The sequence below is a fragment of the Carcharhinus amblyrhynchos genome, chromosome 12, assembly GCF_965287045.1.
Source record: "Carcharhinus amblyrhynchos chromosome 12, sCarAmb.v2.hapA, whole genome shotgun sequence".
Lineage (NCBI taxonomy): Eukaryota > Metazoa > Chordata > Chondrichthyes > Carcharhiniformes > Carcharhinidae > Carcharhinus > Carcharhinus amblyrhynchos.
In genome coordinates this window covers 85,123,854-85,136,681 of record NC_137335.1, presented here as the reverse complement: position 1 = coordinate 85,136,681, position 12,828 = coordinate 85,123,854, and the positions used below count along the sequence as shown (strand labels likewise).

The following is a 12,828-nucleotide window of genomic DNA, read 5'->3' as shown; positions in this document are numbered from 1 at the left end:
ATTTAATTCCTTTAACCCCTGTATCATTCTGGTAAACCTGCACTCCCTCAAAAGTCAATGTATCCTTCTTAATGTGCAGAGTCTAGAACTGATTGCTATATCTAATCAGGTGGCATTGTTTCATTTATTTAGATTCCAGTCCTTTTGAGATAAGGCCTTTCCTTCCAATCTACACCAATGATGGGAAGAAATTATATAACCACTTGGTAGATCAGAGATACAATTCAACACTTGATAGACCAGAAGTGTAATTCAATAAAGTTTATAGTCTAAAGCCAATGACAAATGGAACATTTCATAAACAGCCTTGAACTCAATGGGTATGTTTACAATGCAAGTTAATAGTGTGGCTTCCACATGTTGCATTCAGTACATTTATTAGGGGTTGAGGCAGTATAGGAATGTATAACATTGCAAACAGTATCTCAATCCAAAGCCAATGGATATATACAACTTTTAGGCAGAGGTTGACAAAAGGGATATTATTTACAGTGTAAAAGAGTGACTGTCATTTACAAGGAACTAAATAGGTCACCAAGACTTTCACTACACGACATATTTTTGAAGTTTGACACAAAGTTTTTCACTCCTGATTAATAGTGGAAAAGGCTGTACGCAGTTTTCAGTTCGATAAGTAGGATGTTCTTCAGAGATTCTATTGAAAACAAAACAAAAAAGTGGTCATTAGTTTGTAAGGCTCATTATCTGAGCCTCAATATAGCCAAAGAAATTTCAGACTCCTATCACAGTTCATTTGATCAGTCATTTTAGTGATATTAATTCTTTACATATCAAGTAACAAAAAATTTTAAATCAGGTTATAATGATAAATATTGGTCCAGGCGTAAGGTTCAATTCTTCCAACCCTCTAAAATATTGACACAGGATCTTTCATGTTGACTTCAGAGGTCAGATGGGACCTTCTTTTAACTTGAGATCCAAACAGCAGCACCTCTGACAGTGCAGCCCATTTCAGTGTGACTGACTGGGAATGTCAGCCCGGATTATGCACTCTTGTCTTGGATGGGAATTAAACCAGCACCTTATAGAACAGTTCGAAAGCTGCCTTTTAAGGCAAGTTCAAGCCCACTCGTACATGATTGGCTCAGATATCAAACTCATGGTCTGGGTAGGAGAGGGCAAATCTATAGCTGGCCCATCCATCAGGGATTGCTTTAATCCAACTGGATAATAGTTTTATACCCTGCTCAATTTTACTCTATATTCAATGTGATGCAAACCCAGCAGTGCTTCAAATGGGAAACCATTTCATTACATCAGTTGAAAATCATAGAAATCACAGAATCCCTATGGTACAGAATGAGGCCATTCGGCCCATTGAGTCTGTACCAACCACAATCCCATTCAGGCCCTATTTCCGTAACCCTCACTTACCCGACTAATCCTCCTGACACTCAGGCCAATTTAGCATGGCCAATCAACCTATATCTTTGGCCACAAGGCAATTTTAAAATGACCTTCCCTTAAAATAGAAATGCATTATAATGGAACAGGTAGAAAACTGACTAATGTACAAGTATTTAAGTGGAAAAAGAGAAAGAAAAGTATTAATTTTACACTGGTTTCTTCCAATCTTGTTAACTTGGTTTCTCCCCAAGGGGAGGAACTTTGATAGATTTAACTGGGGAGGATAGTGGCATAATGATAATGTCACTGGACTAGTAATCCAGTTAATGTCAAATGGACATAGGTTCAAATCCTACAATAACAGCTGGCTGAATTCAAATTGGAAGATAATTTCATGGTCACCACTACTGAAACTATCATCGGTTGTTGTTAAAATCCATCTGATTCACTAATGCCCTTTGGGGAAGGAAATCTGCCACCCTTATCCAGTTTGGTCTACATTTGACTCCAGAGCAATATGGTTGTCTCTGAACTGCCCTCTGAAATAACCGAGCCAGCCATTCAGTTCAAGGGCAATTTGCAATGCACAATAAATGCTGGCCTTGTCAATCATACTTATATCTGAAAAGGAAGCCCAATTGATGGCCTTCAACTCTGTTATTGTACATAATAAACCAAACAATATCAGGGAAGAAACTCCTTAACCTCTGTTTTAATGGGACTATTATTAGTAAGAAAATATTAGCATAAATCAATTTCAAATCTATAAGATTCCACTACAAGAAGTCCAACATGAGATTGCTTGCTGAAAGCTTATGATTAATTTTCTAATAAAAATAGTGCATCACACCTCAACTATAACAATGCATTTATATTAGACTGCCAGAAGCAGCTACAGCCCATTCAGAGGAAGCTGTATATTGCTTTATTCACAGCAAAGAACTGCATTCAAAGTGCAAGTCGACAAGGGAATGCTATACTATTGTATTTGTTACTGTGACTCATTCCTTTCTCGAGTAACGAACGGTTGGACACATGGGGTCAACAAACTTGCCCTTTTGTCTGCAATAGGCCTTTCTGTGATAAAATATTGTTATTTCCACAACATTGAGAATAGAGCTTTATCTTCCAGATAGACCATCATACATGACAAAACCATTTCAATGAATAATTGATTCTCCAGATGCAGGCGTTGATGGCAAGGTTGACATTTGCTTTCCATCTCTAGTTGTCTTCAGACAATCCTGGTGGACCTTCTTTGAAACCACTGTTTTGATACAACTGAGCAGTTTGCTTCAGTAAGCCAATTATATTGATGCAAGTAGAAAGCAGACTGGGTATCAATGGTAGTGTCTTTCTCCAAAGGTGAACAATTTGGATCATTAAGGTAATCCGACAGTTTTAGTCCATTTTGTTCCTGTACAAGTCTATTGAGACTGAACCAACTAGATTTGTTCCTTTGTCCTAGGCCACTGTCTATGTCTATATGGAATTGATAGTTTTATAAAAGGAGGTAGGTGACTAATAGTTCATGACAACTGACCTGAAAGACCAAAAGACCTCTAAGTCATACTCCTGATGGAGTAGTCTATACCTACCAAAGCTGGAAGCTGGCTCAAAACCTCATCAACTGCCACACTGTCATAATTCTCAACAAGTGGAGGTGTATCTGAGAGATTGGTCGGGTCTTCTTGGCTGTTGACAGATTAGAAAGAGTGGTTGACCAAACTTTGAACAATAATGGTATTGCTAATTGTTTGCATTACCTGGATGAGTTATTTTTAACTCTTGAAACAGGGAAACACTCTGGTGCCTAAATCAACTCAAAATGGAAATCCAGATGAAAATCTGCAATACAGAAATGTGTTTGATCCACTACACTATTGTGTCAAATAACAAATTTTTACTGCATTAATAAGTCTCTTCTGAAAAGTTTTAGCAAATATACTTCTTAAACTGGAACTAGCACTTTTTAGCATGGATTTCTTCTGTACACTTTGGAAATAGATTTGGTCATAGAAGGGTCACTCAAGCCTTAAAACTTCAGTGTCCTTAATATTCTACTAAATCTGGAAGTATGTGGTTTACCGATTGTTGCATTTTGAGACTGTGGTGCTTTCAATTTAGGGTAGAATGAAGGGAGTCATGTGACCTGTTCTATGGTCTACCTGACAACAGGCCTGGGTGAGGTGCCTGTTAAATGTTAAAAAAGAGAGAATTTTTAAATGGACAGTTTAAAACACACCTGTTTACTTACCAACATTCTCTACATCCTCCCAGGACCTTGGAAGCTAGCAGTCACTGTAAATGCTGCTGTAAAGTAGTTTATGATACGATAGTTGTGATAAGGCTAATTTTTGTTTTGCTATAACTGTGATTGATCATTTTGAGAATGAATGGAGTAAACTTGTAGTAGACTTGTAGCAAACTGTGTGGTGTTTTTTAAGCCACTGCTTTTGCTAGCATGAAAATGAACTGATTATTGAGATTCTTACATTGCTGCAAAGAAGGTACAAGGTGTTCACACTTGGAAACAATGGCAGCATCATCTGCATTTACAGTGATTAGACTGCTAGCTTCCAAGGCCCTGGGAAGGTGCAGAGAATGTTGGTAAGTAAACAGGTATGTTTTAAACTGTCCATTTAAAAACAAGATAAAATAGTGTTGGGTTTCGAGGCCGCAGCTGGAGTACTGTGTGCAGTTTTGGGCGCCGCACCTGCGCAAGGATATTTTGGCCCTGGAGGGAGTGCAGAGGAGGTTTACTAGGCTGATACCAGAGTTGAGGGGATTGAGCTATGAGGAGAGGCTGAATAAACTAGGCTTGTACTCGTTTGAGTTTAGAAGAATGAGGGGAGATCTCATTGAGACGTATAAGATGATGAATGGGATGGATAGGATAGAGGTGGAGAGACTCTTCCCACTCAAAAAAGACAGTAGGACTAGGGGGCACAGCCTCAAGATAAAGGGGAGGCGGTTTAGAACGGAGTTGAGGAGGAACTTCTTCACTCAAAGGGTGGTGAATCTCTGGAATTCTCTGCCCGTTGAAGTGGTGGAGGCTGCCTCGCTAAATATTTTTAAGAAGCGGGTTGATGGGTTCTTGATAAGAGAGGGGATTAAGGGTTATGGGGAGAGGGCGGGAAAGTGGAACTGAGCCACGACAGATCAGCCATGATCTTATTGAATGGCGGGGCAGGCTCGAAGGGCTAGATGGCCTACTCCTGCTCTTATTTCTTATGTTCTTATGTTCTTATAGTTAATCAGCATTTCTACCTACATACAAGGCCCATGCGGTCCATATTGCTATGGATTTGGGCTTCTAAAATACCCCTAAAAACCTCATGGATATTGACTAAATAGACTGGGTCTGTACTCGTTGGAGTTTAGAAGGATGAGGGGGGATCTTATAGAGATGTATAAGATAATGAAAGGGATGGATAGGGTAGAGGTAGAGAGATTCCTCCCGCTCAGAAAGGACAGCAGGATGAGAGGGCATAGCCTCAAGATAAGAGGGGGGGGGGGGGGGGTTGCAGTTTAGAACGGAGTTGTGGAGGAACTTCTTTACTCAAAGGGTGGTGAATCTCTGGAATTCTCTGCCCGTTGAAGTGGTGGAGGCTACCTCGCTAAATATATTTAAGTCGCAGGTAGATAGGTTTTTGACAGACAAGGGAATTAAGGGTTATGGGGAGAAAGCGGGAAAGTGGAACTGATCCACTTCAGATGAAGTGAACTATGAGGAGAGAGGCTGAATAAACTAGGCTTGTACTCGTTAGAGTTTAGAAGAATGAGGGGAGATCTCATTGAGACATATAAGATGATGAATGGGATGGATAGGATAGAGGTGGAGAGGCTCTTCCCACTCAGAAAGGACAGTAGGACTAGAGGGCACAGCCTCAAGATAAAGTGGGGGGCGGTTTAGAACGGAGTTGAGGAGGAACTTCTTCACTCAAAGGGTGGTGAATCTCTGGAATTCTCTGCCCGTTGAAGTGGTGGAGGCTGCCTCGCTAAATATTTTTAAGACACGGGTTGATAGGTTTTTGATAAGCGAGGGGATTAAGGGTTATGGGGAGAGGGTGGAAATGTGGAACTGAGCCACGACAGATCAGCCATGATCTTATTGAATGGCGGGGCAGGCTCGAAGGGCCAGATGGCCTACTCCTGCTCCTATTTCTTATGTTCTTATGTTCTTCAGATCAGCCATGATCTTATTGAATGGCAGGGCAGGCTCGAAGGGCTAGATGGCCTACTTCTGCTCCTATTTCTTATGTTCTTATGTTCTTATGTCTGCCTGCCAAGATCTGGGGGAAAGAGAGAGAGAAAGAGAGAGAGTGCAGTTACAGCCCAAAAATCTCAATGGTTCACCATGCAGCAATATTAGTTAAGAGCTCATGCTATGAAGGAAAATAGCACATTGGTGAGGATGTAAAATGAGACTGGAAGATTCACGTAGCTTGCGCTAGAGGGAGAATCTCCAGGGGAAAAAAATCTCACTGTGAAAGACAGCTCTGGGTTAAAAGTTACAAGGCTGAGAAAAAAATGAAACAGAAGTAAGCCTAGGGAGGTAAGACTCACTCACTAGGTCCAGTAAAATTGAATGACGATTTAAGAGACATTCTAAAGAATAGCTGTGAAGTGAATTTTTCAGTTAAGTTTAAAGAAAAAGGCAGAAATTCAATTCTATAGTTTAAAGTATAAGTTCCTGTGAAATAATGTCTTGTCAATGTTGCAAATAGTTTGCATGTTGCAGTAAAGGTCTTAAAACATGAAATCTTCTATCATCCTTTCAACTTTTAACCAGAAGATTTTTTTTAAGTTACTGGTCTCTACAGGAATCATAAGAAATTATATTGCCATTGACCCATGCATATCAATGACTAGAAAAAACATGTATCAAACAGAGTTCGCAAACTCTGAAAGTATTTCGCAGCCAACTAAAGTGAATTGTAATGTAAGAGAATGTATGGCAACCAATTCCCAAAAGTAATTAAGTAAACGGATGATGGTTGAAGGAGGAATATTGGCAAGACACTGAGAACTCCATGAATCGTTTTCAGATTGGGTCATGGGATTTTTTTTTACATCGATCTGAGAGCAAACAAGGTCTTAATTCCAAAAGACAGAATCTGTGGCAACACAGCATCCCTTCAGGATTACATGGAAGATCTGTATAATATGTTGCTGTTGTACTGAAGTGTCAAGTCAAGAGTTGGAGTGGGACTGAAACATACAGCCTTCTGACTCAGGCAGTAAAGATTGCTATGGACTGAGTCATGTTGACACCTGATTAATTCTAAGAGGTTTTGGATAGAAAGCAAACTATGGACAGTCAGACAGTGGATGCAGCATCAGAGTAAGTGATAAAAGCAGAGACTATGGGAACATTTAAGAGGATGAAGGAATTCGATATTGTTTAGAAGGTAGGTGTGGACTGTTTGGGTTGAGTGGCTACTTTGTGTTGCATTTCTATTCAATTTTAGACCATTGCACACCCAAAGCGATCAGCACAATAATAGTGATATTAAACCAGTCTTAATAGTCTTGAAAACTCTGTTTCAGATTTAATTATAGTACCTTCTCTTGCCAGCCAATAAGCTGTTGATGTATTTTTTCACTGCCATCTGTTTCCGGATCCGGCTGTAATTGTTGGTGAAGACAGCATCGGAGTGGCGTTTGACTGGAATTTGCTCATCCAGGGCACTGTTGGTCAAAGACAGCATCTTTAAGTTGGCCAGGCCATGTACATGGAGCATTTAAAGATTCCAAACCCTCACCATGTAACTTCCCCCTCCTTCTCTTAAATCTCAAACATTGTATGAAACTATGAATATGAATTCAGCTGAACATACCAATAGGAAATGTATCCAAGATTCTTATGTCACTGCCCCCTAGTCACAGAATGGAGGAGGAGACTTTTTGACCCATTGTGTCTATGGTAACTCATTAGAAGAGCTATTAGTCTCACTCCATCCCCATAACCCTGCAACTCTAAGCATCTTAAATGTTTCAATAAGGTCACCTCTCATTATTCTAAAGTCCAATGTAGATCAAGGTGTGGTTGTTAAATTGGTGTTCTCTAATAATCAAACACTCCTTCCAAAAGCTCCTTTCCATTTATTCCAATAAAATCCCTCAATTTTGAATACCTTTGATAATTCTCCCCTTAACATAGTGACCAAAATCATTTCTCTGCCTCTGATGAGGAGTCAACCAAACTCAAAATGTTAGCTCTGTTCTTCTTCCACCGACACTGTTAAACTTGCTGAGATTTTCCAGCATTTTCTAATTTTGTTTCAGATTCCAGTATCCACAGTAATTTGCTTTTAAGTATGTTTTTGGTCAAAGTTATTTACTTCCTAATGTAGCTGCATTAAAAAAAAACACGTGAACCATAACAATGGAGAAAAAGGAAGGCTTGCACTCACTATCCTGCTAACACTATTTACAGTAGTGCTATATTCACCTGTAACCACACCCAACCTAATGAAGAAAACACATAGAATTTACAACACACAATTCACAGGAGGTGACAATGACTGATCAGTGTTCAGCGCAGTCTCTCATTTTCAAAGAAACATTTGGAAGAGTTTTATTCACAGTCTGGGCTATCTGCCAAAGAGCAGTCTGGTCAGAATCTCCTGGAAAAAGGACCCAGTTTATTGAACACAGCGGAGGAAATTACAATTGTTCCTGATCAAATCCAGGAAAACCACCCAATCAGGTGTTGGCTTTCTGTCAACTTTTATAGCCACTGGTAATTTATAGTCAGGTTTGACCTTTAAGTGTGTTCACTCAGTATTGAACAACCAGTGGGATGGGAAAAGTTTGACAATCCCCAATTTTACTGATAACGTTCTGCTGTCTATATGCACCATGCTCTACTCTGTTAACTAATGAAATCACATCCACTCTAAAGTGCTCAGCACTTTAAACCAGTTTGTTACTTAATGGATTTTTCCTTCATGCAAGATCAAGGACCAGAGGGCAGAGTCTCAGAATAAACAGGCATTAATTTCAAACTGAGATGAAAAGGAATTTCTTCACTCAGTGGATTTGTGAGTCTTTGGAACTTCTTGCCAGAGAGCTGTGAGGGCAGCATCCTTATGTATATTTAAGGCTGAGATGGATAGATTTTTGATCAGTGAGGGAATCAAGAGTTACGGTGAAAGGGCAGAAAAGTGGATGTGAGGAATGTCAGATCAGCCATGATCCTATTGAATAGTGAAGCAGGCTCGAAAGGCTGAATAGCTTACTCCTGATCCTATTTCTTATGGTCTTACTCCACTGAGAGTTGAGTAATTAATGGTCTCGGCTGCTACTTCAAGACACCCTGTCTGTGCATATCGAACAGATCCAAAAGCAGGCCAAACGGTAGTGCCTTGTGTTCTCTACCATCAACACCCAACTCTAAGCGCTTGTCCCATACCCTCAGTGTAGCCACATACCCGACTCTCTTTCCTATCAGTGAGTCCAGATATCTTCTAGCAGATAATTGGCCCAGCAGTTTGCTGAATTCACTGGTGAAGATTCCATCTGCATGTCGTGTTGTTCTGGAGGAAAGGAATTAACACACAAACAGTGTGAAACAGTACAGCTTTGGAGTTAATGGAAAGAGCGAGTAATTATGAAAATAACACATGTTTGGAAATCTGAAATACCAGCATGACAATTGGTTCAGCTTTCAAAAAGAGACATGTGCTGGTCTCAGCTCCAGACATTAATCTCCAGACATTAACCTCCCCTTCCCTTTCACTTGTTGTTTATTATCAACATTCATAACATAAAGATCCTCAGGGGAAGATGATAATGCAGAAACCCAGGCTAATGCCCAGGGGATACAGTTTCACATCCTACCAGGGCAACAGAATTTAAATTCCATTCATGGGATCTGGAATTAAAAGCTAGCCTAAAAACCATTGTATAAACTCAGTGCCCTTTAGGGAAGGAAATTCTGCTCTCCTAACCTGACCTGGTCTACATACGACTCCAGATCTTCAGCAGTGTTGTTGATATGTAAATGCCCTCTGAAGTGGCCTAATAAACCATTAAGTTCAAGGGCAATTAGTGATGGTGGAAAAGAACCTTGACAGCCAGTAATGCCTACACCCACATCCTCAGAAAGAATTAAAGAAACACAGACTGTCAATCTGCCTCATCAGTGTGGCTGGTCTCTGGGCAGTCAGATCATCAGAAATAATGGAATGAGGGGTTTTATCTTAGGTAGAACTTGGGTGAAGGAGTTGCCTATTGAGCACAATTGAGCATATTGGGTCTATACTCAGTTTAGAAATATGAAAGGTGATCTTATTGAAATGTGAAAGATTCTAAGGGGGTTTGACAGGGTGGATGCTGAGTAAATGTTTCCCCTCTTGGGGAAACCAAAATGGGGGTTAGAGGCACTGTCCCATTATAAAGGTCTTCCATTAAAGCAGGAACAAGGTTTTTTACCTCTCTCAAGGGATCATTAGTCTGCAGAACTCTCTTCCCCAGGGAGCAGTGGAGGCTGTGGCTCATTGAATATATTCAAGGCTGAGTTAGACAAGTTTTTGATTGACGGAGAGTCAAGGGAGTAGACAGGTAAAAAGAAGCTGAGGACACACTTAGATCAGCCATGATCTTATTGAGGGACAGGAATAAGGGGTCCAATGGCCTACACCTGCTTCTTAAACATTTATGGCATGTGAGTATCACTGGCTGGGCCAGCATTTATTGTCCATCCCAAATTGCCCTTGAACTGAGAGTCCTGCCAGGCCATTTCAGAGGGCAGCTGAAAGTCACACACATTGCTGTGGCTGTGGAGTCCCATGTGGGCTAGACGAGATAAGGATGGCAAATTTCCTTCCCTAAAGAACCTTAGTGAACCAGGTGGGGTTTCTACAAAAATCAGTGATGGTTTCACGGTCATGATTAGGCCCTTTAATTCCAGATTTTTTATTGAATCATCTGCTCTGCTGGATTTGAATGCAGGTCCCCAAAGCATTGTCCTGGATGTCTAGGTTACTGGTTCAGTGACAATGCCATCACCCCACTGTGATCTTATGTCAATTTGAATATGGTCCCAGCTGTATAAGCTAGAGTGTGCATTAGCTGGTGTTATTTTTGGAATGTACGTTAGCTGGAGTGTATTTTTGAAGTGTACAATATTTGAAAACTATTGGCCACTATGGCAACCGGAGTCACTCACCTTGGGATGCCTGGAGATAACTGGTAATAGAGTTGGTCATTGTCAGACAAGGGGCTTTGGTAAATGTCACTGTCGGTTTTTACTGGTGATTGTGACTGATCCTCACTGGACTGTGCATCCAACCCAACAGCATTTCCCAGTCTAGGAGTTAGAAGTAAACAGAATCAATCTAATCATACCCAGCCTTTATGGAGCCATCAACAACGTGATTACAACTGGATGAATCTAAACAGATTCACACGCACCCTATCAACATTACCTCGAAGGGCACAGTGTAAACAACACAAGCAGAACCATATGTGGGCATTCATCCAAATTATAAACAGCATGATACAACACAAAGCCAGATCCGCTGATACTAAGGGGTGTGTACACAATGAAGGACTGCTCTTGTCGCTATGTGGAGCCACTTCGTTAATGCGCCTGTGAGTTTTCCAACCAATTCCCTCGCACCTACCGACAGGAGCAAATTTTGAACCAGCTGTCAGTTGGCCCACATCGGATCATCCCAACTGCCGCCCCCCCCCTCCCCCCTCCCTCCCCACCCCAACATCCAGAGAGTGAATCGCCTTCTGAAGAAGCCTGTCCTCCCTACCCGTAACAGTGAAGGTTGGAACTACTTAGAAAATGTCGTATTGGTTAAGGGAGGGGCTCTCCTATTCCCCAAGTGTGGCACTCTTCAGGGATGGCCGGATAGATGAGTTATCTCAAGTTTGAGTAGGTTCCAAGCGCCGGCAATCCCGAACCTCGAGTGTAATTTTAGGATCTAGCGGATTATATAGATGCTAAGGGCTCGGATAACCCACTACAGCGCCGGGAGACCACCTCACATTCATTCCTCATTCTGACAGAGTGATCCCACTTCACACAGAAACTGCCCGGACAGAGAATTTTAGTTGAGACGGAGATTTATAACACAGGCTTCATGATCCAACTGGTCAATGCTAATGTCCCTGTTGCCCTCCCCACATCGTTCTCCCTCCCGCACTTGTCTAATTTTCTCTTAAAAGCCTCCGTGCTATCCTGTAGCAGATCTATCCCTCAACCTGCGCACCTACATTCACTGATACTGTCACTGCGCCTAATGAGATAGCTTAAACCCAACCCAAACACACTGAATCATCTGAGCTGATCTCGGTTTGCTGATCAGGTTTCACATTTATGTGTCACACATATAAATCCCAGTCACTGTGTTTAATAGATTGTTAATAAGCCCATTTCCCTTCATGCTACCCCTCTCCCCCCCGTCCCCCACCCCACACACACAGTTACTGATATCAAGCAGTTATGGAAATCTCATTACAAATGTCCACATTGGTTCGGGGAATTATGACTGGGAACGGGGCACCCCCTTTATTAACCAGAGTGTTAAGGCAAACTCTCTGGGGAAGGCAGGGGGCTTACCTCACTGTTGAGTAGGTTCCAAGCGCCGGGAATGCGGATCCTCGGGAATACAAAACATTCAGTAGAATGAAAAGCATCAGGAAGTGGGAGCTGGGATTGATCACCATTGCGCCGGACCCTGAAATCCAAAACAAGAGGAACTCAATGAATCCATTCGCAACCCTCTTTGACTCGACCCTTCCTATGCTGAGAGGGTTCAGATCGAAATCCATACCCAATCCCCAGGAAGTATCTTTGAGGTGGCGAAAAAGTCTGCAATGCAATCTATGCTGCAAACAGGTCCACTTTCAAACATAAATCAGGACACTAACACTGAGAACTTCTAATTCATTATCTACTCAAATCATTTAAGAAGAAAAGCAATAATATCGTTACAGCGATGGGGAATGCAGTATTTAATATCTCCCAGAACAGATTTAATAAACAATATTTATTTTTGAAAAACTTACCAGGGAGTTGTGTGAAGCTGGACTTTGAGTTGGTGCTAGCCGCTATCCTTGGTGCTGAAGTGGAAGTCGCTCTGAGGAACGGGAGCACAAAGATCTCTCTCTTCTCTGCACACTTGTCTCCGGTGTGTATTCGGATTTCTCAGCGCCTCTTCAGCTCTGCTCCCCCTCTTAGGGAATTCGAGATCCGTTGCTTCTCCACTGGCCCCTCGGCTGGAACTCTGACACTCACTCGGAAACTTTCTGGTTTTATACTCTCGGGTAAGTGGCCCATCGACATGGAGCCGTCACTTTCCAGTTCCAAAAAAGACATAAATACATGTATAAAGACGTCATCGGCATTCCCTGTGGAATGGAAGCGCGCAGTCAGAAGCGGTTTAACAATTAGCTAAAGGAGGCGCTTGTCGTGTGGACCAACAGTGAGATCTCGCT

At 41.6% G+C, this 12,828-nt stretch overlaps 1 protein-coding gene across 1 annotated transcript; it reads right to left on the bottom strand.

The window, feature by feature from the left end:
* Positions 1-286: 286 nt before the first annotated feature.
* Positions 287-12,602, bottom strand: vip (vasoactive intestinal peptide). The gene is made up of 7 exons (XM_080199867.1): positions 12,400-12,602; positions 11,951-12,068; positions 10,547-10,687; positions 8,808-8,912; positions 6,937-7,062; positions 2,967-3,063; positions 287-655 (listed from the first exon to the last, which is right to left on the bottom strand). Exons 2-7 carry the CDS (start codon positions 12,055-12,057, stop codon positions 647-649), a joined length of 585 nt encoding a protein of 194 aa, XP_080055993.1. The 5' UTR covers positions 12,058-12,068; positions 12,400-12,602; the 3' UTR covers positions 287-646.
* Between the last annotated feature and the right edge of the window lie 226 nt (positions 12,603-12,828).